General features: G+C 54.4%; 3 protein-coding genes across 4 annotated transcripts; 1 reads left to right on the top strand and 2 right to left on the bottom strand.

Annotated features, from left to right (window-relative positions):
• Positions 1 to 103: 103 nt before the first annotated feature.
• STK36 (serine/threonine kinase 36) lies at positions 104 to 12391 on the bottom strand. Of its 2 annotated transcripts, none has more exons than XM_005519982.2 (26): positions 12211 to 12391; positions 11216 to 11356; positions 10443 to 10520; positions 9883 to 10013; positions 9409 to 9658; positions 8908 to 9001; positions 8474 to 8643; positions 8058 to 8257; positions 7858 to 7984; positions 7604 to 7747; positions 7166 to 7345; positions 6896 to 6993; positions 6446 to 6551; positions 5552 to 5693; positions 5148 to 5275; positions 4437 to 4541; positions 4137 to 4235; positions 3857 to 3951; positions 3482 to 3545; positions 3216 to 3326; positions 2996 to 3070; positions 2451 to 2625; positions 1896 to 2043; positions 1533 to 1692; positions 521 to 1261; positions 104 to 420 (listed from the first exon to the last, which is right to left on the bottom strand). In XM_005519982.2, the coding sequence occupies exons 1-26, from the start codon at positions 12292 to 12294 to the stop codon at positions 256 to 258; spliced, it is 4011 nt and encodes a 1336-aa protein (XP_005520039.2). In that variant the 5' UTR covers positions 12295 to 12391; the 3' UTR covers positions 104 to 255. The 2 variants fall into 2 exon arrangements, with proteins under 2 accessions (XP_005520039.2, XP_087915037.1); XM_088058911.1 differs by lacking the exon at positions 104 to 420 and having other exon boundaries at positions 934 to 1041; positions 1166 to 1261.
• Positions 12392 to 12579: 188 nt separating this feature from the next.
• RNF25 (ring finger protein 25) lies at positions 12580 to 18280 on the top strand. The gene is made up of 10 exons (XM_005519981.3): positions 12580 to 12626; positions 12747 to 12821; positions 12894 to 12996; positions 13085 to 13152; positions 13832 to 13901; positions 14027 to 14098; positions 14826 to 14966; positions 15708 to 15797; positions 16297 to 16431; positions 16545 to 18280. Exons 1-10 carry the CDS (start codon positions 12589 to 12591, stop codon positions 17256 to 17258), a joined length of 1506 nt encoding a protein of 501 aa, XP_005520038.3. The 5' UTR covers positions 12580 to 12588; the 3' UTR covers positions 17259 to 18280.
• A 2177-nt stretch (positions 18281 to 20457) lies between these two features.
• BCS1L (BCS1 ubiquinol-cytochrome c reductase complex chaperone) lies at positions 20458 to 25061 on the bottom strand. Its single transcript, XM_005519700.3, has 8 exons — positions 25017 to 25061; positions 23874 to 24250; positions 23473 to 23612; positions 23163 to 23357; positions 22889 to 22952; positions 22362 to 22531; positions 21813 to 21930; positions 20458 to 21159 (listed from the first exon to the last, which is right to left on the bottom strand). The coding sequence occupies exons 2-8, from the start codon at positions 24191 to 24193 to the stop codon at positions 20907 to 20909; spliced, it is 1260 nt and encodes a 419-aa protein (XP_005519757.1). The 5' UTR covers positions 24194 to 24250; positions 25017 to 25061; the 3' UTR covers positions 20458 to 20906.
• Between the last annotated feature and the right edge of the window lie 7 nt (positions 25062 to 25068).

Raw genomic sequence — 25068 nt, 5'->3', positions numbered from 1 at the left:
CCCCTGGCGGCGCGGCGGAGCCTGGCGGCTGGGCGCAGCCCCCGGCGCGGGCACGGCTCCGGGAGCCGTCGGGAAACACGCGGTTACACAAGGAACGGGCATTTTTTTCAGGGCCGGCTTCCCACGCGGGGTACCCCGGGTAAAGACGGCCGGGTAGAGTCCCCCTCAGGCGGACAACGCGGGCTCCAAGGAAGGTCGGGCTGAAGCCTGAGGAGGGCTAAGGAAGCGTCGGTGGAGTCCCGGGATGCCCGGGAGTCACCGCCCTGCGCCGGTACGCGGCGACAGCTGGCTAGGGCCCGGGCAGCCGGGCACAGCTGTGAGGCGGCGGAGGAGCAGCTCGCAGTGCCGGGCAGAAGGCGACAGGGGACTGACACCGGCCAGCGCGGCCAGTCTCTCGGTGGCTTTGAGGGACAGCAGGACCTGCACAGCCAAGAGAGGGACAGGAGTCACCCACCAGCATGACCCTTGTCCCCAGAATTGCATCAGGTCCCCCAAAGGAGCCGAGGTCCCTGTGCAGTACCTGCTGGATCCCAGGGTGCTGGCTGAGGGCTCGCAGTGCCTCGAGGGCTCCCTCCCGCACGGTCTTCCGCAGGTCCTGGCAAGTCACCTGCAGCAGGACGTCGGGGGCCCGGTTCTGGATCAGCAGATCCCGCAGCTCTGCCCCACGCTCGCCCAGGTTGCTCAGGGCCAGGGCCGCGTTGCAACACGTCTTGGCCTGCGTGTCCCCCAGCAGCCGGGTCAGCGTGGGCACGGCCCTGCCCAGGGGCCCCGCCGGGCAAGACGCGTGGCAGGCGGCGTTGCCCACTGCAAAGGTGGCTGCCCTGCGCACGCAGCTCTCCGAGTCCGACAGGCACTCCAGCAGCTTCTCCAGCCAACCGGGCTGGCTCTGCAGCAGGGGGGAAAAACTGTGGCGGAGCAGGTTGCCCAGCAAGTTGCAGGTTCTGGCCCGTATCAGGTGTTGCTCGTGGCTGAGCAGGTAGGTCAGTGGCTGGTCAGCCACATGTGAGTCCCTTAGGATCCTCTGGAGAAAGGGCAGGTGTTCTGAACAGGCCCGAGCCACGTGGGTCAAGAGAGACAGGAGGTCACTTGTGAGTATAACATTGTCTGAGAACAAGACAGACTTCAAGAAGGCAACAATGTGCTCTGAGGCAGCAGCTTCCCTCACCACTTGGTCTATGATCTGTGTATCAGACACCACAAATTGGCACAAGAGGCCCATGGGGAGCTCGGTGAACGAGAAGGGCAGGTGGTGAGCACAGACCTAAGGAAAAAGGACAGACAGCACTGCTGCGTGCACTGCACTCACTTGTGAGCCAAGCCAAGCTAAGCAGCAGCTGAAGGCGGACAGCAGGTCAGAGCAAGCTTAGTAGCCAGTCAGCCTTCTCCAAGGGCTGCATAGCGCCCAAATTACATCCTTCTGTGGGCAGGAACTGCTGGCATGATGTGAAATGGTGTCATGCATTGGGGACTGCAATGTAGGGAGGGGTCACCACAGTATGGGGGGAAGGAGGAACACAGGGCCAAGAGAATACCTGCAGCAGCTGGGCAGGGATCTGAGTATCTCTCACAGCCTCCATGATCAGTGCTAAGGTGCCTTTATCCACATCCATGGCAAAAGGGAAAGAGAGGAGCTGGCAGACCTGGATAACCACATCTGGGACAACCTCAGGATCCCCATCCTTTTCTGCTTGCCTGAATTTGTGAAAGAGAGAGGGCTTAATACAGAGGTGATCAGAAAAACCTCAGGGAAAGGTGCAAAGGGTATTCCCCATGCCAGGCACTAAGGAGAGACTCTGCAAGTGCCAGGTCAGGAACTTCTCAGCCCTTGGTGTGCTCATGTCCATGCCCCATTCAGCAGCTGAGCTCTGCCCAATTCAGCCCTTGCCACAACTCACATCTGTGCCAGGCATGCCAAGAAGCCAGGGGACAGCAGTCTCTTCAGTGTCACCATAAGGATACCATGGGACTGGGTGAGCTGAAGCAGACACTGGTAGGACTCACGAGTGAAGACCCTGAGGGCCAGGCTGAGGAATAACAGGGTTCCTGCAGGGGAAACAGCAGGTAGAAGGGCAAAGCTAGAGAAGGCTGTAAAGTCCCTTCACTTCTGTCTGTGCTACCTCAAGGCTGCTCCAGGGTGGATTCTGTGATTCCCTGCCCAAAACCAGAAAATCTCCACTCAGGTGGTCACATCTACCAGAGTAGACATTCTCTGCAGCACAGACACCTTTTTTTGTTCCTCCACAGCCAGCTCAGATGAGCTGCTGCCAACTGGGCACAGCATGGGCCAGCCCAGCCCTCTCTCTCCAGAAGACACTTCAATGCTCAGGATAAACCACCTGAGTCCTCTGACCTCAAGAAACAGATGTGGACAGGGACAGACATGGGCAAGTCTGAGGGCAGGATGTGAAGCAGGGCCCAGGGCAGATGCCCTGCTGTCCTGCAGCTCCTACCTTGAGGGGAGAGGAGGTTCCAATCTGGCTCTGCTATGGGGTGACCAGCACCTGGGGGTGGGTCTCCCTCCAGCGCTGCTCTGTTGGTGCCCACATGAAGCACCACAGCAACACAATGCCAGACCAGGCTCCATAGCTCTGAGGAAGCAAAGCCCTGCTCCAAGACCACATCCTCCTAGAGTCAGAGAGTCAGATGTCAGAGGCCTTCATGGTCCTCCAGGGTTCTGATACATGGCTCTGTCAGTCCCATGGTCCTGTGAAGGTCAGGACTAGACAGACATGGGCCAGGGGTCCTGCTGCACCTTTCAATAGTGTCAGTCCCAAGGCATCTCTGCCCTCCTTCACTCCAGTGTGCCCAGGGATCACCCCTCCCTGCCCACCCCTCTCCCAACAGCCCTGCAGGGACATAAGGTGACTTTCATGGGGTTGCACAGCTCAGCTAAAACTGCACAGTTCTCTCAGCCCCATTACCAATCTGCATTCAGGCCTTTTTGCCACCACACCTTTTGGCAGGGACCAAGCAAAGAAGATGGCCAGACTGGTACCTGTTCAAGGAGTTTCAGCAGGAGGAAAAAGAAGCCATCATAGAGACCAGCACCCATGGGCAGGGGAAGCTGCAGCTGTAAGAGAGTGGGAGACAGTCTAGAGCTGGGTACTGGGCTTGAGAGCAGCAGCATCACATCTGCACCCTTCTGAGCCCATCTTTGCACACCTCCACAAGTGGGGTATGCATGGATCCCCAGCTTCTCTGTCCCCATCCCATACCTCAGCAGGTGTTGTCAATGCATTTGTTACCACTGGTAGGATCTTTTCTCTCTTGAGCTCCAAAGCCACCCCATGCTGACTGAGCTGTGCCAGGAGAAATGCTGCAGCACCCTGTGGGACAAGGAGAGTTCAGCACCTTTGGGACTTTCTATCAGTCACTATTGACCCTTCATCCCTCAGCTTCATCCCACCCTGAGTGAGGAATAGGAAGGCCCAAATGGGATGCAGGGGTCTCAGTAGTGGCTCTGGTGCAGGGGGTGGCTTACCACAAGGGACACAACAGGAGACTGGGTGATGAGATCCACAGCCACGGTAACTACCTCCTCATGCCTGAAATGCAGGGACCAGGAGAGAAGCACTATGTTCCCACAGCTCTACATCATGCAGAACAGCAGCATCCAAATACCCACAAGGTTGGGATATTTCAGGAGGAGCCCTGGCTCACAGCACCTCCTTGTCTGCACTGGGTCATCTTCACCATATCCCCAGCACCCACCTACACTGCCCAGCATTCTGCTGGTATGTGTGGATTGGAGGGATCAGTGGGACCAGGTTCCCAGCTTTGGGCAGTGTGCAGAACAGAGGGCTGTTCAGGGCAGAGCACGTTCCTCTCCCACTCACGAGTGAAAGTGTGTGCTTACCTGGGAGGGGATGCCTGAAGCTGCAGGGTGAGCAGGGCCAGCAGGTACAGAGAGGCTTCACAGGCTGCCTCCTGGGTCACCTCCACCACAGGGATCTACCAAAGGAACAAGAGTCACAGCAGGGGAGATGGAGGTATTTCTGGCTCTTGGAGGAGAACTGCACTTTTCAGATTAAGCTCCCCTAAACTACTCTGACACAGATTCATCTGACCTGTGCTTAAAGGAATGCGTCCTGCTGCTCACACTCCTACCCCACCACCAGGGCTGTGGTCAGTCCTACCTCACCATTCAAGAGCTGCATGAGGGAACCCCACAGTGGTTGGCTCTTTCCCAGATGCTGGCACAGGTTCGGGCAGGCATGACAGCCAGCATAGAGGATCTGCAAGGCAGAGGGGAGAGATGCCTACCAGGCCCTGTAGACAGGTTCCACCCCATGGGCTCATTTATTCAACAATTGACACTAGGCAGATGGGAGTCATTGAGGGCTAAACCCACAGTTCCCTCTTCCCCATGCTCCTAATTCCAGAGCAAAGGCCCAGGCACCTCTGGGCAGAGCCAGATAAAAGGATAGGGCCATTACCTTCAGGATTTTCAAGGAACAGTCTGGGTGCTCCAGTCTCCCCAAAAGTCTTGCAAGCTGCTGGCTCTCTCCCTCCATAAGCTTTTCGGCTACTGCACGAGCAACCTGCAGAAATCAGCCTGCTTTGCACTCTGGGCACCTGAAGCACTGCACAGACTACAGGAGTTCAATGCTAGTAACAGTTTAATGAAAGAAAGCATCTGCTTCCTACATCTTGCTTGTGTCTACTAAGGGATGCCTATCTGCCATGACCTAGCATGCCTTTGATGCAGAGTTCCAGAGTTGAGATGAGCAAAGTAAGATTCCTCCTCTGCTTCCCTCCTTGTTGACTCAGAGTTAAAGAATCAAATGTAAACCTGTAATTGTTTTCCCTCTTATTGCCCCTTCAATTTCAGTTATTTTATTTTCAATTATTTTATTACAGTTCATATCACTGTAATAAAAGAATTCCTCATGGTTTCCATGCATCACCTAGTTCTTTATTTAGCCCATCTCACAGTTCAGATCCTAAGTTTGACTCTTAATTGATTCAAGAATCCTTACATTCCTAAGCTGTTTGGCTGAGGAGGTGCAGCCCACAAATATGAGCCCTGCAGCCAATAAAGCCAGAGGATCCCCCCATTCTACTGTTGAGAAAGAGATTCTCCTGCAAAGGGCTGCTGCCCCTGTGGAGACCACACCTCTTCACCCTGTCCAGATTGCTGGTCTGACCTGCTGCTTGGCTTCCCGACAGCCATTTCTCTCCACGGGGATGCTGCATGCAGCAGCCAATGCAGCCAGGAAGAGGTTTGCCACACATGGGCTCTGGTCATGGGCTGACTTGCCCTCCACTGCTGCACCTGCACAGGGACAGAGCTTGGGAGTCATTGTGCTAAAGGTGCTGAGGCGCCGCAGGATGGAGTTGGATGGCAAGAGAGAAAAAGTCAGGCTGGTGACATGGGGAGGATGAGAGCTGGGATTGAGGGAGGAGAACCCAAGTTAGTAGGGGTCTGGACAGATAAGTTTCAGCACCTCTTCTGGCCAACAGCACTACAATGGTCATCAGTGGTCTGATGGAGCCCAAGGGCAGGAAGAAGAAATCCCAGGAAGAGGTGGCAAGCTGCTACCCCTGCTACCTCGAAGAGCAGGCTGCTCTGAGATGGATCCCTGAAGGAGTCTGTTCAGCAGGGGCTGACTCTCTTCTTGCAGCTTGGTATAGAACTGTGCAGAGATAGAGGGGTCTGTCGTGTCCAGGCTCTCACAGAGCTGGGTGAAGCACTAGGGAAGACACAGGGGCTGTCATTACTAGCTGAGTTGTCATCACAGACTGAGTTTGAGAGGGAAGAGAAGAACAGCACAGGAGGAAGCTGTGGGAGGACAGCAGAGATGGGAGAAGGACTCTTGCTTGAACATCAGGGGCCTCCAAATGTCTGCTCCAGCCTGGTTACTGTATGGGACCCACATCTGGCTGCATGCTGCTGAAGTGAGGGGTACACATGGAGGCATGTGTCCCTCCTCACCTCTATCACAGCCTGGCAGAGCATGCCCAACAGCTATTTCTGCTCTTGCCCACTCTGGCGCTAAAACATGCAGCTTGAAAACAAAGGCTGAAAGATACCAAATGCCAACATTTACACATCTGCCCAAGCCACATGTGAATCATACTCCAGTGCTGAGAACCCACTGTGCCCATCTAGCATAATCCTTTCGGCAGCAGAACCAGGGACATGTCTGGTGAAGTGACACATTTTGTACCAGGGTGTATACAAGGGGCTGCCATCTGCTCAGCTAGTAAAGTCACACCAGAATGGTAAGGCCAGCAAAGGTGCCCCCTCAGAGACCTTCTTTTTTGTATGCAATTCCCTGCAAAAACCCCAAAGGGTGAGACAGCCTGCCCTGACAAGAAGACATCAGACCCCATAGTTAGGAGCAGGATCCTCAGGCTGTGTTCCTCAACATACACAGAAAACCCCATAGCTTCTGTCCCTGGGGGCAGAGGGTGTGGAGAAGGAAGATGGGGGTACCCTTACCAGGAGGCTTTGCTGGCAGAGTCTCATCTCACTGTCGACCGGTGCAGCCAGCAGCTCCGGCAGCAGGGCCAGGAAGCAGTCAGCACTCTCCTGAACGCCCTGCAGGCTAGGGGGGAAGCAGGGGCAGAAGAGTGCAGAGAAACATGGCCCCTTGCTGTGAGGACAGGTCCACATGGCCCTGGCTAATGGAGCAGGCAGCACACACTCACACTATGAACTGTTGTCAGCAGACAGCACAACTGGACCTGTCAACTGTGCCTTTCCTTTAATAAGTCCCATTCAAGAAAAGTGCTCCTCTGTGAGCACAGCAATATGGCATGAAGCACTTAGACCATGATGCTTCCCCACAGAGACAACTCCAGCTGCAGAGTATGAACACCACCCTTCCACCTACTGCTGAGTCCCCAAAGTGGTTACATGAGACCTCAAGGAACAGAATGTTGTCCCTACCTGTCCTTTTGCCCACTCTGCTTCAGGCTACATTCACTGCTGAAATAAACTTTGGTCACCATGAGGAGGTCTGTCAGCACAGCAATACACCAGGGCTGCTGCAGAATCCAGAAAAAAACCACAAATGGAGATTGTCTGCTGGCCATCCCCACACCACTACAACAGGATCCTTCCCTACAAGAACGTCCCACTTCTCAAGGGCAGGACACCATGGTTTCCTCAGCACTAGCACTCTGCAGTGCCCATATTTCTCTGGGGTTCTACACCCACCTGCTTGGTGACACCACTTTCCAGGATCTGCTTGGCTAGACACAGTAGGGATAGAGGCACATTCAGCTCTTGGCAGAAGTGGTCCAGCAGCTCAGCATCACACTGGGTAGACAGGAGGTTGCCCATAACACGAAGCACAGAACGAAGATGGGAGGCTCCCTCCAGCATCCCTTTCAGCACCTGGACATAGAGAAGCCAGAAGAGCTTATAATGAGCAGCAGTTTTGGTGTCTCCACCAGCCATGAAGCTTCAACCCATTCAGGCAGGGGACAGCAGAGGAGCAGATGGCAAGCCAACTGCACAAGACAGCTCCAATTCTTGGAGAAGCAGAGGATCTTCTTGGTGGCTGGACTGAGGACTCTCCATATGTTTCCAACCTAATCCTGAGGAAGAAGGCAAAGTCTCCAGTCATAGTTGTCTGGGCCAGCCATCACTTACCTGCTGAGCAGAGTCTGCCAGGCGGTCCTGGACACGGTGCTGGAAGGCCGGGTCCCTCAGGAGGCTCAGAGGCATGCTCAGCTGCATGGCTGCGGGATCGGTATCTTCAATCAGATGCTGCCACTCCTCATCACTCTCCAGCTCCTAGCCACAGAGGAGAGAGGACTGTTGCCACAGACCCTGCCAGTCCCAGGGTCTCTTTACCAGCCCTGGTGACTTGGGCCCCGCTGTCCTCACTCAAGACACCATCTTACCTCACTCTCCAGGTCCACAGCCTCAATGCTGTGCCTGCCCCAGGGCTCTGCCCTGCCAGCACCAGGCTGTGGAGGGGAACCTGCTCCAGGAAACTCCCACTCATAGTCTCGAGAGAGGCTGTGTTGCCTGGTCAAGGAAACAGTAGAGTCAGTGAAAGACCTTTCCCTCTTTCTCCTGCTCCAGCTTCTGCCTCCCTCACCCTGGGTTGGGAGGAGACTCCTCAAACTCCCACTCTGCTATGCTGCTCTTTCCTTGCAGGAGACATGGATTCTTCTCTTTGGAGGCAGACAATGGCTCCCTCTCCTCAGGGGCTGCCTTCTGTGATGCTGCTCTGGGTCTATCCGTGGGATGTCCATTGACAGAATCCTTCACAGATGCATCACCTCCCTTCAGCTGCCCCTGGTGATGGCAGAGAAGTTTGGTTAGGGCAGGGTTACTCAGCCAGATGAGTCCCATAGACTCCACCACCGTGAGCACCCCACATCCTGCCTTTTGTGTTGCTGACACCCCAGCCTGACCCATGTACTTATGTGTTTTCCCCCAGGGCCCACTTCAGTGCCCCTCCTTTGCCTTGACTGTGAGACATAGCCAGGAGAACCCCACACTTTTCTCCACCTTTTTTTGTGTCTCTTCAACCATCTTCTGCTGGACCTTTCTCAGGATCCTGGACTGGGTGCTCCTGGGGGCCATGTTATGGATTTGTTGTTCCTTCAGGGCCAGCAGCTCTGGGGACAGCTTGGTGGTGAAGGGGTTTGAAATCCCATACTCTTCTGTGTCATCAATCACTGGGGAGGCAAGAGGAGAACTTCAGCAGCAGCTCTCCCTTGGGACACAGAGAGAGTGATCTCTCTTGAGATCCCAGGGGAATCTTAAGGGACCCAGAGCAAGACCAGGAGCAGGAGCTAGGAATCAGTGCTTGGAAAAAGCTGAGAGGAGAGAGGCATAGACCAGGATAGTAAAAATAGCTGGGCAGGGAGGTCCTCCCAGTCTCCAGACAGCAGTAGAAGGAAACAGACCTGGATAATTTTGGAAAAGTAGTAATTACTCACCAGTAACCCGTCCAGCAATGAAGGGGTGAGAAAGCAGCTCTGGCCATGACAGGCGCTGGTGGGGGTCCTTCATTAGTAGTCCCTGAAGGAAGCTCTGCAGAGCAGCAGAGCAGCAGGATCACTGACACATGTTCAGCACTCACCAGTGAGCATCGTGTACACAACAGTTCCCCCCAGTGAGGGCACCCAGGAGACCTGCTTTTCCTGCCTAGCTCTGGGAAAGGAGTAGCTCTAGTGCTTAGGGCAGATGGGAAGACATTTCCCTTTGCAACTCAATAAATCATTCCTCTGCTGTTGGACCCAGTTTCCAGCTTATGGACAGCAGACATTTGGTAACAGTGATTAGGATTCCCCTTCCAGGAAATCCAGCTCTCACTGCTTTTCTGTGTTCTGAAGTCCCTGTTAGGGGACATAAAAGCTAAGAGTGACACACCAGGGCAGCAAGTGAGGCCAAAACTGCATTAACAGATCTCACCCTGCAGACAGGGTCTTGGCCCTTACCTTGAACACTGGGCTCATGGTCGTAGGCCATTTGACGGGGTCCTGGATGATGAGGCTGACAAGATGGAAGATGCTGTTGGTGTAGAAGGGAGGAGTGCCCACAAATAGCTCGTACAGGATGCAGCCCACAGACCACAGGTCTGCTGTGTGGTCATATGGCCGTTCTTCTACCAGCTCAGGGGACATGTACAGCGGGGTGCCCTTGATGGATGTCAGCACCATGGTGTGGATGCTCATGGCACGGGCAAACCTGCTCAGAGCAAAGCACAGATCACAAGTTCAGGCTGAAACATCTGTTGCAGCTCCCAGGGAGTTCCCTATGAGTTTACTAATACTTATTCCCTCGAGGACAAAATCTCCTGTCTCTGCTTAACGTCTAAATATGCACAGAATCCAGGCCTCCTTTTGCACTCTCCCACTCCTCCTCTACAGCATCCAGGAAATGTCCTGCTCAAGCTGGCCCCCAGCACTCACCCAAAGTCACAAAGCTTGACAACACCATCTTTGCCCAGCAGGATGTTCTGGGGTTTCACGTCACGGTGCAGGATGCGGTGAGAGTGCAGGTAATAGAGAGCAGAGATGAGCTGGGCAGCTATGGTCTGCACCTGCCAGAGACACAGAAGCCTCATCCTGTGTCACATGGTGCCACCCACTGGCACAACCACGGGGGCCGGGTCCTTTCTGGCCTGGCTCCCACACTATTTCTACTTTTGTCCTGTTTGGGGCCCGGACCAACCCCAGCTGTGAGCCAGAAGCTTCTTGGAGTAGGCCAATAGCCAAGGCAGCAGTCTGGTGCTGTGGCCCTTGTAAAGGGAACAGAAAAACTAAGGTCTCTGCAGGATCCAACTGTCTCACAATGCCAACCTAGTCCCCTCTCCGTACTTTTCAGAAGGTCTGCCAGGTAAAGCCCCAGAGGCACCCTCACCCTCCTGACATCTCCTGGCTCACAGCAGAAACCCTCTGCCTGCAGGCACACAAGTCCTGTTTTCTCCAGCCTGCAGCAAACACTGCATGGCCACTGTCATGATAAAGACCTGGTCCTCAGGCAAACTCCCATCATCCTCCAGGATCTGGAAGAGCTCTCCTTCTGCGTAGTCAGTCACTACCACCACCTGGAGGGAAGAGCAGCGTGGTGAGATCAGGCCCTGGGGACCAGGACAGAGCAGGGTAAGAAATCTGAGGGAGGTGGTGGGGTGTTATCATGCAAAGTCCATCAGCTTAGGTGGGACTTGGAATGGAAGAGAGCTCCCATGGCTACACTGAAGCAAGGACCCAGCACTTGGCAGAGGTCTTGTAGCTGTCCATATCTCAGACAGCCAGCAGAAACAAGGGACGAGGGAAGGACAGGACAAGCCCAGAATGGTACTTCCAAGGCCAGTGGGTAGAATCACTCCCTTGAGTTTATTTTGAATCTGCTGTCCAATGACTTTATTTCATGTTCCCATGTGCCATGAAGCAGTCTTCAATCCTCTCTTATCATATTCTATCCATGAGAGTTTAAATCAGTGAAAAGCCAGTCTCTGAAGAGACTCATGAGTGAAGAATCACCCTCATCCTGTGATCTCAAACTACTCTTCCTGCATCACACAGCCCCTGGTGTGGTCAGCTCCTTCACCTCTGCATATGACACAATGCAGCCCACTAAGGTATTAGCTCCCCACAGGGCACATACTAAAGGGCTCTGAAAAACACTGGGATGAAATCACCAGCATCTCCTGAGAAAGATGTTCCCTACAACAGCAGGGGACAGTCCTTGTTCCCCTGCCCCAGTCAAGCAAAAGCCTTTGCCTGGAGTAGCCCACTTCACCTCCTTAGCAGTCTCAAAGCTGTCAAGCATCTGGATGATGTTGGGGTGATGGAGGCCTCTCACAATCTCAATTTCCCGCTGGAGGTTCTTCAGCTCCTTCTCAGACCGCCCCACCTTGGGGATGAACTTCAAAGCCACCACCTTTCAGAGCAGGAAAAGGTGGGATCAGACCAGGCTCCTGGTCAGACCCACCCTGGAAAAGGCTGCTTTTGACCCATACAGGACTCAGACTGGACTTTCCAGCTGAAAACAGACAAGAGAACACTAAGACGTTTGTTCACTTGGCCCCTTGGACCTAGGGCTCTCCCCAGGCCCTGGCATATCAATACTGGTGCTCACACTTCTCTTCACACTGACACTTAAAGCAAAGAAATGTAATCAGTGAACACAGATAAAACCAGGACTTCAGAAATATGGGGATACTGCTGAACAGCAGGCATGACATGAGCCAGCAGTGTGCCCTGGAAATGAGGAACACTAGCAGCACCCTGGGCTGTTTCAACAGGCAGGAACTGCAGCGAAGTGATTACTGACCTTTATTCCTAACCTTGTGCACCATGCTGGGAATATTGTGGCCAGGTTTTTGGCCCAGAAAGACATCAATAGGCTGGAATGGTTACAGCAGAGAGACCTATGATGGTGAGGGCACTGAAGCACGTGGGAGGACGACATGGGGAGTACAAATTGAAGCAGAGGGAGGGTTAACTTAGTAAGAGGAAAACACATTCATCCTAGTAATAGTCAGACACCAGGGTGTTTGTCTTGGGAGTTTCAGAGGATCTAAATTTAGTACTGGCTCTGCTTTGAGGTCTTGAGGTTGCTCCTGGTGTCCCTTGAATCCAGATGGCTTAGTGCCAGCCGGAGCGGGTAGGAACGTCAGCAGAAAGCCGAATGAATGCCGAGTCCCAAAATCCTGGCCGAGCCTTAGAACCCAAGAGGCACCAGAAATCAGCCCCGGCCACACACACAGCAGAGCCCCAACCCTCTCCCCTCACCTGGGCGCTGTGCTTCCGGCGCCCCTTGTACACGCGCCCAAAGGAACCTTCGCCGATCATTTCCAGGACGTGGTAGTTCTCCATCGTTCGGGACGGGGCCGCTGAGCTGCCGGGGCAGAGGCCAGTGAGGAGCAGCGTTTCCCCTCCCGCGGGCACCTCCCCTCCCGCGGGGCTGCACCCGTTCCCCTGGGCGAGTGTCCCCCAGCCCCAGGCTTTGTTCCTGCCCACCGGCTCCGAGGCAGGACGAGCCCCGAGCCCTGGCGGCAGCAATCCCGCTGCGGGATGAACCTCTCCCCGCTCCGCTCCTGCCCCGGACCCGCCGCCGAGGCGTCTCCTGGCAACCGGCTCGCCGCTTCCGCTTCCGGGGCGAGCGGGGAGATGGCGGCGGCCGGTGAGGAAGCGGAGGCGACGGACTGGTAACAGCCCCCGTACCTTCCCCGGTCTCTGCACCCTCCCACGTGCGGTTCCCGCACCCCTGCTGTCCCGCACCCCAGCCTCCCGGGGCCGTCTGACCCCCGCCCGGTCGGTTCCCGCAGGGTGCTACCGCCGGAGGTGGAGGTGCTGGAGTCAATCTACCTGGAGGAGCTGCAGGTGGCGCGGGGCCGGGGCAGGTCCGCCCCGCGTTCCCCATCCCCGGCCCGGCCCCGCGCCGCCCTCCTCACCCCGACCTGTCCCTTCTCCAGGTGGGAGCCCTGGGAGATCAGCATCACCCTGCACCCTGCCACGGCCCAGGACCAGGACTCCCAGTACGTCCGCTTCACCCTGGTGCTCTCCGTGCCCCCTCAGGTAGGCTGCCCGCGCCCCCCACGCCCCTGCGGGCCTCGGGTCTCTCCACCTTCCTTGTTGTGCTTTGGGTGTTTCTCTTTAATCCTAGTATCCTGATAAAGCTCCGGAGATCTCCATCAGGAATCCGCGGGGGCTGTCAGATGAGCAAATTCAAAAGTGAGTGGCAATTCTTTCCTCCAGAGATCTGGGAGGCAGAGCTGATGGGCAGCCTTCTCTAATTCACGTGACTTCCCATGTCTGGTTAACAGATGGGTACAGGACCCTAAATCACTTTGTCCTAAATCTCTCAGGAGCCACTGGTGCCGAATTTGACACAGAGGGGTCCACCTTGTGGTTGTTCCCCTGTGATCCCACTGAAATGTTATTTGAATCCCTGGGGCCTTGAAGGTTGCTGGTCCTGCCCTGACAGAGGTGGGACTGGTTCAAGTCCTTGGGCAGCCTTCGTGCTTCGGTCCTTGGCGCAGTGGAATGTGACCAGAGACCTTGGTGCCTACCAGCAGTACAAGAGGATGTGGCTCCCAACAGACCTGCTCAGGGGCTGCCATCAGATAAACAAAGCCTGGGATTCACCAAAACCAAAGGGTGCTGGGTGAGCTCAAGCTGAGGCCATCAACAAACCTGCTCCAGCAAGTCCTGTCATGACAAAGGCTTCCTGTGCCCTGGCTTGTGGGGAGCCAGGACAGCACGTGAATGTGTGTGTGTGCATGTGCGCCAATCCTGTGCTCCAAGCAAAGCCTGAAGGCCAGTGCTGTCATCATGGCAGGATGGCAGGTATGTGGGACAGTGAAAAGGTGTAGTTAAATTTGTGTTAAGGATTTCTGCTGCTTTGCTGCAGGATTTCCCAGGCCCTCAGAAGTGTTGCTGAAGCCAGGCTGGGGACAGAGGTGCTCTATGAACTGATCGAGGTGAGAGTGAGGAGATTGGGTGTGACCAGCCACGGACACTGATCCCTGACTGCCCAAGGAGTGGGACATCCCTGAGCCCATGGGAAGGGCCAGTGAGTAAAACGTTTGCTTTAATGCTTTCACAGAAGGGAAAAGAGATGCTCACTGACAACAATATTCCTCAAGGACAGTGCGTAATCTGCCTCTATGGATTCCAGGTAGGCATGTGTCTCCTGACCCTGCAAACTGACTGCGAAGTGAGGCAAGAGAACAGGAAGTCTGATGCTGGGGTATCAGATAGGATATCTGATCAAGGGTAGGGACCAAGATGCACCCCAGCATCTTGGGCCCTGCCTCCCATTCTGCATAGGGCCCTTCCTAATGCAATACATGCTGCTCTTCCCATCAACCTCTAGATAAATCTTCTACAGAAAATGAGGCAGCAAGAGATGCTGGTGCATCTCCAAAGAAGTGTAGGCTCTGGGGCTAGTTGATGCATTTTCAGCTTCCCTGTGTTGGCTACACCTCACCTGGAGTTCAGCACACAGGTGGTCAGGAGGGACTAGAACATATCCATGCAGGTGCTGAGGTCTGTGGGGACAGGGGAGCAGGCCTTACTGGGGTTGCAAGGAAAGTCAGCATCTGCCTAGGAAGGAGAACACATCAGGTGGGAAGATTGCTGATTACACAGGAACACATGCAGAGAAATCAGTCATAAAACTTTGCATCTTGACATTAGGAGTGTTTCTAGCATTGAAACAAGAAGCAGCATCCCAGTAATTGCTGAGGGAGTGGAGATGCAGCCCAGCAGAAGATGCTGGGTGGCTCTACTAGCACTAGTTCCCCATGGATACCACCGACATGGAAGTCAAAACCCAGCTCAGCTGGGTGGTTACACAACTCTTTGCTTAGAAATCCTTCAAAGATGCGCTTTTCTCTTGACAGGAGAAAGAAGCCTTCACAAAGACCCAGTGCTACCACTACTTCCACTCCCACTGTCTGGCCCGCTATGCCCAACACATGGAGGAGGAGATCCTCATGCAGCAGGAGGAGAGAGAGCAGCACTTTGCACCATCCCCCAAACAGGTACTGGGCCTCCTTCCTTGACCCCCTGCACAGACCCTTGTCACATCTGTATCACCCTCTTTGGGACATGGAGCCTGTGCTGAGAATTGGTAGGGATTAGACTAAGTTACCTCCAAGGGCCCTTTCCGATCAAACAAGTTGGTTTATTGTATCTCTGGGTCAGTGCCTGCTGTGTGAGGGGGTAAGGGAGTTGCATTTTTAGATTTCTGGAACCACAGAAGTTAGAAAAGAGAGCTCTTTCCCTAGTCCTAGTGCTTGAACTGTGGGGCATTGCAGAAGGATAAACACAATCACCTGTGTTTTGGGGTGATAAAACCTGCCTAGCACGTGTTGGAACATTTGTCAGCTGCAGAGCAAACAGCACAGCTGAGCACGGAACAAATCAAAGGCTCATTCCTACAAACCCTTTCAAAGAGGTGCTGCCTAAATGACATACTCCACTTTGGTGCAGAAAAAAATAGATCATAGGCTGAGGGCTGAAGCCATATGTGTCGACAGGGGTGCTTTGTGAAGCAGTCAGCTGCTGGAGCACAAATCCCAGCATGTTTCAGGTGGAGACACCTTTCATAGCAGCTGTTGAGACACCAGGCTGCTTTCATGCTGCTGGAATCCCTCTGGGCTTCCTTATCTTGGCAGAAGAGTGAAGAAGACCACCGTGTTCCACTTCCAGGGTGTGGTTATGGGGCAGTGTGTGAGCTGGATCACAGACAGGGCTTGCTATCATCTCTTGCCTCCCCACAGGAAGTTGGTGTGCAGTGCCCTGTCTGCAGGGAGACCCTGGTCTACGACCTCTGTGCTCTGAAGGCAGCGCCACCCCCACAGCACCCTCTGGTAAGAGATGGGGGCTCACCTGCCCAGCTGTGCCTTCTCACTGGGTATCTTCAACTGGGACATTGTAAGGAATGAATACGTGCACCCTCCCTCTCAAGTCCTACTAGATGTCCCATCCAAAGGGCAGCTCACAGAGAGCAGGTTCAGTTGTATAGCCCTGAGTTGAGCTGAGGGAGAGGTGATTCTGCCATGGGGAACATCCCTGCACTCACTGGGATACAGTCAGGTCAGGAGAGTGACCTGATGGTAGCTGCTCTGCATCCCGCCCCACAGCAGGATGGCCAAATGCAGTCACTGCAGAAACAGTGGGTCTGTACTGGGATGCTCTGCTTCTGTCCAGGCATTTCCTATGCATCTGTAGGTCTGGTCAATGTGGCAGAAGGAAGCAGGTTGCCTGGCACTGTGCAAAGAAGTGTTTGGGGAGTAGCTCCCAGCCCTGCCGCTGCCTATCCATGCTAGGTGTTGAGAGAGCCCTTACCCGGCCTTGCTTTCTGCTCAGGAGCCATACAGGCCAGATGCCAAGGTGCTGCAGCATCAGGAAGAACTGCGCCTGATTTTCAAGAGACAGCAAGAGAAAGGGGGAATCATCGACCCTGAGGCAGAGAGGAACCGATATTTCATCAGCCTCCAGGCGGTACGGTACTGGGGGCAGAGAGCTGTTGAGTGGGCTCTGGGCTGCAGGACCAAGCACTCATCCACTGTGAGACACCTCTGTCCTTTTCTTAACTGCTGGCTTCTTTCTTTCAGCCTCCAGCTGCTGTGGATTCAGGCCAAGCAGCCACTGCCTCTGAGCTGTCGGTGAGTGCCCGCACTGTGGACGTGCCCCAGCAGGCCTCGGCTCCCGAACCAGCTGGGGCATCAGAGGCCAGGGTGGAACCCGGGCAGCCTGAGAAGTCTGCTGTGCCCAGAGAGCAACTGAGCAAGAGGGAGAGGCACAGAGGGGAGAGGCCAGGCTCCAGAGGCCGAGGCAGGCAGCTGTGCAGTGGCTCGCAGGAACCAGGAGAGGAAGCCTGTCATCCACTCCATGGCTCCAGGGGGCCCAGGGTCTTCAGCCAGAGATCAGAGCGTAGACCTGCTGGACGGCACAGCCAGGAGTTTTCAAAGCCTCACAGTAGAAGCAGGGCTGCTCCCTTGGCTGAAAGAAAGGAGTTGTGCCAAGAAGACCCCTCACCAGCAACAGAAACTGTGGACTTGAAAGAGGAGCACCATGACGTGGAGAAATGGAGCACAGAGGAGGGGACTGAGACCCGGGGCAGGAAAAAGGAGAACCTGATGTTCAACCGCACTGACCACAAAGCTGCCCCCAACTGGCAGGGCCACCATAGGCCCTGGGATTGTGGAAGGTGGGAGAGGTCCAGAGTTCAGGAGCGTGGTTCCTACCCCAGAGCACCTAGAGGGCGAGGGGTGTTCAGACCCAGTGGACATCGAGAATCCCATCTTGAGAAAGAGAGTGGCTCCTAGCAGGAATGATGAGGGGCTGGGCTGGGGGAAAAAAGGGCTGTTTCTGGGGAGAACAATGAAGGCTGTAATGAAGCAGTAGCAAGCAGATACTGTACCCCCTGGAAGGGAGGAGGCAGATGGCACATGGGACAGCTTGGGACAGGCAGTGTCGCAGGGGTATGTGCAGTGCAAAGCATTCTGGCATGAGCAGCTGGCTGTTACCAGCACTGGAGAAGTGGAATCTTGACACATTGTATCAGCCTTGGTCTCAGAGGACCCAGAAGACAGGGAGCTCTGGGGACCTGCAGCCATCATCTGTATAGGCGAAATGCCAAAAAATGTGCATGACCACAGAGCAAAGGGACTGAGCCCAGCATGGTGCCATGGCAGAATCAAGGTGTGGCAAGACCTTCCCCGGAAGCCAGTGGAGCTGTGGTGGTGCCAAGTGATGGACTGTGCTAGGGCAGTATCTCGGAGCTCAGTTCCACTTGCTCTGTCCCCCATTCCTTCTCAGAGCGCCTTCTCAACTGCTGGGATTGGCCAGGCAAGTCCTTATTACACAGGACATTGCCCAGTCCCAGCCAGGAGATCCAAGTCAACACATTGGCAGGTCACAGCTGCCTTCAGCTGGCTTCACCTTGGCTCCCGCTTCTCCAGGAAGCCTTTATTTAGCTGGAGCTCCTGCCCTGTCTTTCAGCTGCTTTTGTGCAGACTGAAGCTGATGGGGGGAACCTCAGAAGAGAGTACTCTGCTTTGTAACCTGTATGTATCAGAATCCCCCTCCAAGGCCAGGCTGTCTCTTAGCACTTCTGACAACCTCGAAGTGAAGACGTGCTATAGTATTTTGGATACTGCTACCCTCCTGTAAACTTAAAGCTGACATTGCTTAAATGAGGCTTTGCTGTTTAAACTAACTTGGTGCAGTTACATCTACTACTGCTCCACAGATGTAAATAGTGTCCCAATCCAAAGCCATGAAGAGTGATCCCAAGCCTCTAAAGTGGGGCAATGCTATTAAATTAATTTGTTGTGTCTTCTCCAGAGCCTGCTCCCTTTGTTTCCTCTGCCCTCTTGCTCCTGTTTGTTGCTTTGTGGAGCAAAGGTGTTGATCCTTGGTATTTCTCAATTCCTTCCCTGTTCCCTACAACTAGGGCTGAGGCAGATATCTTCCCCTGGCACTCCTGGCTGGCAGGAGGGCTTCCTGCTTTGCCTGGCTTAGTGTAAACTCTCTGCCTCACCTGGACAAAACTGATTCCTTCACACTTATTTGTGCCTTGTCCCCCACCTGTTGTGCCCACATGTGGGTTATTACTGTCTTCCTCCCTCTGCTAAGTGCAAAAACAGCAGTGCTACAATATACTTGCCAGAACTTAATGTGAGATCCCCAGGAAACCAATGGCAGTGTGAGCCAGGAGGGCATTTGCCAGTGCACACATCTGTCTGGCTGAGCCTAGGCACATGAATGTTGCAATAACCCCTTTCTTGACTGAGAACTCCTCATCTGCTGCCCTGCTTACTCCATGTGTGGTCTTGACCTGAAGGGTCAACCTGCTGCCCAAGAATCTTCTTTGCTTAAATTTCCAACACTGGTCTATTTTCAACCTTAATGCTCTAAAATCTTTTTTTCTTCCTCCTTGGCCTGAGCCTACACTACGTGTCCTGGGCTGGGCAATCTGAGAGATGTTGTGCCCTCCTGTGGATGAGGGCTGAGTACTCATGGCCTGAAGAGAGCCCGAATTTTTCTTCAATGCTCCCTGTCCTTGTTCAGCTAGTTTCTGGGGTGATGGCCTGCCCACACTTGGGTGAAAAGGTGCAAACTTTACCTGACATAGATGCTTGTTCTGCTACCTCCTGCCTTCACTGGTGAAACGGCTGTGCTTCAAGAAAGGCATTTGATTGTGTCCTGAAAAGAAACACAGAAGACCTCTGCCCCTCACAGCAGTTAAAGCTCCTTGGCTTCCTCTGGTGAGCCAGGATTACTCTCAGCAAGAAAGTTGCCATGCAATGTTTGGAGTATGGGAATTCAGCCATGGAAATCAAAGTGAGGACTTGGATAACTTCAATCAAATGTCAGATGTGTTAGTGGGAAGGGATTTTTTCCCTGGGAATAGTGCTTTTGGAAGAGCCCTCTCTAACTCACTGCTGTCAGGCTGGAGCAGAGGGCATTTTGCAACAGTATGTGGAAATGAATTTGGGATAAACAAACCAAACCTCTAGGTCAGAGGGGAGGAAGAGAGCCTGCACGCTGACCTGGGTCCCCTTGCTTGGTGTCCATCTATGTCACCTACCTCACAAGGTTGTTGTGAGGCTCAACTGGCAGAAGCCCTCAGGCCAGGCAGAAAGGCACTGGCAGCATTACATCTGTAGCATTAACACTATTAAAAGCAAGCAGCAAGAGAAGTTGCGTGTGGTGGCATCAGGTCCCTTTGGCTCCCCCCCGAACACTCCCCATCCTCCCAGACAGCTGTGGGACATTTGCCAGTCACTCACTAGCCAGTTTTGACCCTCAGCTTTGAGGCTGAGGGAAGAGGCTGGATATAAGAAGCCAGCCACTGTGGGATGGCCAAACACAGGGTTTGAGATTCCAACCACCAGTATCCTGCTCCTTTGCTTGCAGAAACATTTGTGCAAGCCTGGGGTTGCATAAAGCAGTGCCTGTTTGCACAAAAAAAATCCAGTTGCCACTGACTGTGCTCCTGTGTATTGCCATGTGCTCTTGGCTATAACCTTGGCCTCACAGAACCAAGAGGAGGGCTAATCAGTGATCTACAATTTGGGTTTGGCTTGGAACCCACTCCCCCAGCCCAGGCAAAGTGATGCAACCCCCAAAACTGACCACATTAACATAGGACTGGCTCTGGGGAAACTGATTTTCAGGATTCTGAAAGGGACTGGAAGGAGAGAGCTCTTGAGAAGAAATGCTGTAACTGGCCAAGGCCTCTCATCTGCTCTCATATAGCTCCAGGGCCCCACATTTCCTCTGGTGGGAAGGACAGTCATGCCCACCTAGGAACAATATCCAAGCAGAACTGTGGCTTGTCATCATAACTCAGCAGGACCAGTGGTGCCAGCCTGGAGCCCAAGGGACAATGAGTTGTCTCTTAGGAGCTGCTTTTTTTTTTCAGAAACACCGGATTTGGAGTACCGGCCTTGCCAGGCCCTGGTCAGGAGGAGGGGTCTGGACCAACAGCTGGATAGAGGGGCAACTAACACGAAAACAGACCAGAGAGACAAAAGCTGTGTTGTGCACTTCACAGAGGATATTCACAAACCAGTGAGACCACTGTCCTTTAAAAAAAACAGATGCTTTTAGCAGTGTAGAACCCCAATGTCCTGCCCGAAGGAAATGCCCTTCTGGGGCACCTCCAGGCTGACCCACAAAGAAGAGGATTCATACCACGAGCCTTGGTAGCTTACAGCAATCCCAACATGAGGCACACACTGGTGAGCAGGGCTGGTGCAGTAGCATCCAAGTCTGGGGAGCAGCAAGAGCCAGATTTCCTCCCTTGCTGTGAGGCTGGCAGTTCTGACTCTCCAAAACCAAGGCATAGGAGAGGTAGAGGTGAACAGAAACCTGGCCTGTGCAGGTGGGCAGCTTCATGGCATCCCCATGATGGTCAGATCTTTGTCCCAGTCCTCTCAGTGTCACAAGGGAAAGCTGGCCCCTGGTCACAGCAGGCTGGAGCTTATGTTTTTAGTGGCTCCTTCAGGGTCTGTCTTGTAAAGCATGAAGTGGCCTTGCACCTGGGCAGCGCTGATCTGTTTGGAGATGGCCAGCGCCTGCTCCGCAAACTGCTGGGCTGCAGCCGGGGGCTGCTCGGGGTAGAAGCGCTGGAACATGCAGGCGAGCTGCCAGCGGGAGCAATGGCCCACATACTGCTTCAGATCCACACGGCCAGGACGCACCAAGGCTGGGTCCAGCCTGTCAAGAGACACAGGGTGGGGCTGGAAAACCTGATCAAAGCGTTTGTTTGGGGCGGGTCCTGCAGGAAGCCCCTGTCCTTTCTGCAAAGTTCCATGCACTGTGAGATGGAAAGGGGCAAAACAGGTTCATCCCTGGGGAGACTGAGGTGGGAAAACGACCTAAAAAGAAAGGAGAGAGCTGGGGAAGGACTGACTCCAAAGGAAGACAAGAATGTCCTGGGAAACAGCTCTGCCCATCTCTGTCCCATGAGCAACCTCTGAACAAAGCCCTAGGCCAGCTCAGTCTGGAGTGAACCGAGCCTGCCACAGCACAGCAGCTGTCCAGGCACCGTGAGCCCGGGCAGTGGGCTGCACGTGGGGCCAGTGCTTCACTCACAGTATGGACATAACCCCAAAACTTGCAGCTCCCCATGGGCAGGAAGGTGCTACCACTCCTGAAGGACACAAGCATGTTCTGAACAGCAAGTAGACATCCGAGGCCCCAGCAAAACGGATCCTGATCAGCAATCAAAGGATTTGCATCCCAAGGGAGGATGTGGGAAATCTGAATCCCCAGTCTTTGTGCTAGAGGATTCAGTAAATAAAGCCCAGCAGAAGGAAACAAGATTTTCCTTGCTACCCACCCTGCTCCCTCCCAGGGGCAGCTCTGACCTGTCTACATAGTTGGTGGTCATGAAGACAATCCTGGCTTCTGTGGAGGCCACACCATCGAGCGCGTTGAGGAGACCACTGAAGGTCAGGCGGCCCATGCCTTGGTACACAGCTGGGTCTGGGAACAGAAGTGTTTGAGATTGTAGCTGTTGGCCATTAACCCTGTGCAGGCTTGTGGACCACCTTCCTATCAGCTGAGGCTTAGCTCCCCACTCACTCCTTGCTTGGAGGCTGAGCCTCTGCCTGGCTGGCAGCACATTCACCTCCCCTGGCCACACACCCATGGGAACACAGAGAATGAGAAGGAAAGCCACCTTCTCTCTCATCCTGAAAGTAGCTGGGAAGGAAAAGCACCTTTGCCTGAGGACAAAGGATCCAAATTCCCTTTTACAGCCTAGCCAAAACGGGACAAGTTACAGTTTGTGCCCTGAGGCCTGAGAGATTCCCCCACTCCTGGTGCAGTTGAGCAGCCCAGAGTCCAAACATTTTCCTGGTACAGCCACAGAACCTCCCTCCTGCTGCTGGCTCAGGAACAGTGGCAGTGCTCACTCTCAGCAGCAAGGTCCCGGCTGACAAAGGCAGCGTCCACATCCTCCAACAGGATGATGCTCTGCTGTGGTGCTACACTCAAGAGGTGATTGAGCCGGTCATCAGAGAGGCTGTGGTCACTGAGGCTCAGCAGACAGATACTGTACTCCAGTTCCCCAGCCAGGGCTGTGCTGGAAAGGACACAAACCACAAGGGTGAATCACAGTGGGAAACTCCACAGCCAAGGAAGAACCAGATTTCTCCCCTTAGCAGTAAGGGAGAGGGCAGAGGGGTCCTTTCCCAGCAAGGATCAGATCTGAGGGGCGGGAGGAAGCCCCTGTTCAGCCCACCCACACCATGCAGCACGGTGTAAAGCAAGGGCACAAAGGGCTTGACACCCTGACCTGTCACAGTGCCAGCAATGCAAATGTTTACCAATAAGCTCCACACATAAGGCACAGCCCACTCCTGTATTCCAAACCCAAACTCACCCACACCCCCTCATCCAGGACTGCTGTGTCCCAGAATAGGGAGCTGACAATACTCACATGAAGCTGCTTTTCCCACATCCAGGAGGACCATAAAGCAGGTAGCCTCTTCGGTAGGGGATTCCTAAGAAGACAGTATTGTTTTAGGATAACCACCTGGATCGCTCTGTGCTCTCTCCTTCTAAGCTGTGGTGCTGTGCTGAGCCCGCAAAGAGGATATCCTTGGGTAAGGTAAGCAGCAGGGAAAAATCTCTCCACAGCCATTTCCAGAGAGGACCATGAGCATCCTGCCCCACCCCACACCATACAGAGCACACCACACCAAGAGCCTTGCCTCTGTCACTGTACCACTTGGGGTTGTTGATGAACTCCTTCACGTCCTGAACCAGCCTCTCTGACACACCCTCCTCCAGCACTACAGAGCTGAGGGGACGGCGGCGGCGGGGGAAGCCGAACTGACGCCACTCTGCTCCCACGGCCGTGTACATGATTGTCCTCCCCTCCTGCTGCTGCAGCGCCAGCTCCCGGGCTGCAGAGAGAGGCAGAGGGGACAGCTGCCAGGGAAGAGGATCTCCCATGAAGCCCTGGGCATCTCCAGGGAGTAGGCTATTCCCAGTAGGATCCCACACAGTTCCCCTACAGACCTTCCTGAAGGATATTGAAGAAGATCTCCCGGTCAGTGCCCAGTGCAGTGAAGGTGACAGACTCCCAGGGGGTCCCTGTGTTCAGGTCAAGCATCTGCGTCTCCCGGCTGCGCTCGATACGAATCCACTTCCTGCGGTACCTGGGGCAGGAAGACAGGTGGCTGTACAGTGATCCAGCACCACTCAGCTGCACCTCACCTGGTTCACGCATCAAGAACATTCATCTCATGTAAGGAAATCATTTCACACTGCTGAGTACAGGCTCCTCTTGCTACTCCTCATTGCATGCCCTAACCCAGACCCAGAGAGGAGGCAGGATCCTCTCCACTGACTCTACAGGCCCCCCCAGTTTGCCAAAGTGAGGCTCAATCCCCAAACTACTTTCCCCTACCCTCCCTTACCAGATGAAATGATTCCCGAGGCTGGGGACAAAGTCGAACTTGGTGCTGACACGCCCACTTTCATGCTGCAGGTACGAGGTCTCAACACTGAGATGCTGTGTATGCTTGGCGTGGTGGGAGACCCAGTTCAGCAACCATTGGTAGCTCTTATCCTTGCTGGGCACCTCCAAGGTGATCATATAGTGGCGCCTGAAAGCCACCAGCCCAAACTGGGCACCCTTACGGGCTGCTGCCAGGACTGTGCCCACACCAACAAGGCCAAACCCAGCCCCAAAATATGGATTGTCCTTCAGTGCTAAGACAAAGTCAGAAAGGGGCATTGTGGGAGGTTAGGCAGCTCCTTTCCACAGCATTGTTTCTGCACTCCAGCAACAAACCTGTGAGGAAAGACTGAATGGTAGCAAAGAACACAATAGATCACCCACAGTTCCCTGCTCTTTATTGTGGCCAGGCCTCAAGGTGTAAGGACTGCCTGGCACATTTAGATTTTCCACATCTGTGCTTATTAGTACGTGTTCCTGCTAGCTGCAGGAACCTTCTCCCTCTCTGCAGGCCACTAGGTGAGCCAAGCAGGAGGGGACCAGGAGGCTCTTAAGAAGCACGGGAGCATGTGTACTTCTTCAGTCAAGACAACAAGGCCAGAGTTTTACAGGGTTTTATTCTTTGAACAGTCAAAAATCATGAGCACTGCAATCATTTGAGGTTTATCGTTTGAAAAAGCCGAAGCACATCCCCAGGCTGAGCCAAGAGCCGGGTCTCTGCCGCTGAGAACGGGCACACGACGGTGGTAGAAGGCGCACCTCCATGTCTAGATTATAGCCGCATGCTCAGGGGACCTGAAGCTTCTTCACCTCCCTCAGCACGTCTGTCATGCACTGGGAACGATGGGGAATCTTCCCCGCCAGACACACAGACATACTCCGCTCTTTCGGGTACAGAATCCCACCTCCACTAGAATAAGGCGTGACCTTCCTCCTTACCAGGGCACAGCGTCCCGTGGGCAGGGTCCCACAGCCCCCCCGCTGCAGGAGCCCCACCCTCCCCTGCAAAAGACCCGGATCCGCAGAGGCCCAGCCCCGGGCACTCCGCGGAGGATCCCGCACCGCTGTCGCCCCCGCTCCGGCCGGTGCCGCAGCCGCTCACCTGCTCCGCGCCGCTTCCGCTCCCGCCCGCGCCGCTTCCGGCCGCACCATAG

Source organism: Pseudopodoces humilis, chromosome 8 (genome assembly GCF_049639895.1).
Source record: "Pseudopodoces humilis isolate 2021_Gansu_Grassland_sample_001 chromosome 8, ASM4963989v1, whole genome shotgun sequence".
In the NCBI taxonomy this organism is placed as follows: Eukaryota; Metazoa; Chordata; class Aves; order Passeriformes; family Paridae; genus Pseudopodoces; species Pseudopodoces humilis.
Note: the sequence above shows the minus strand (reverse complement) of the source record. Positions and strands in the feature narration are given on the sequence as shown.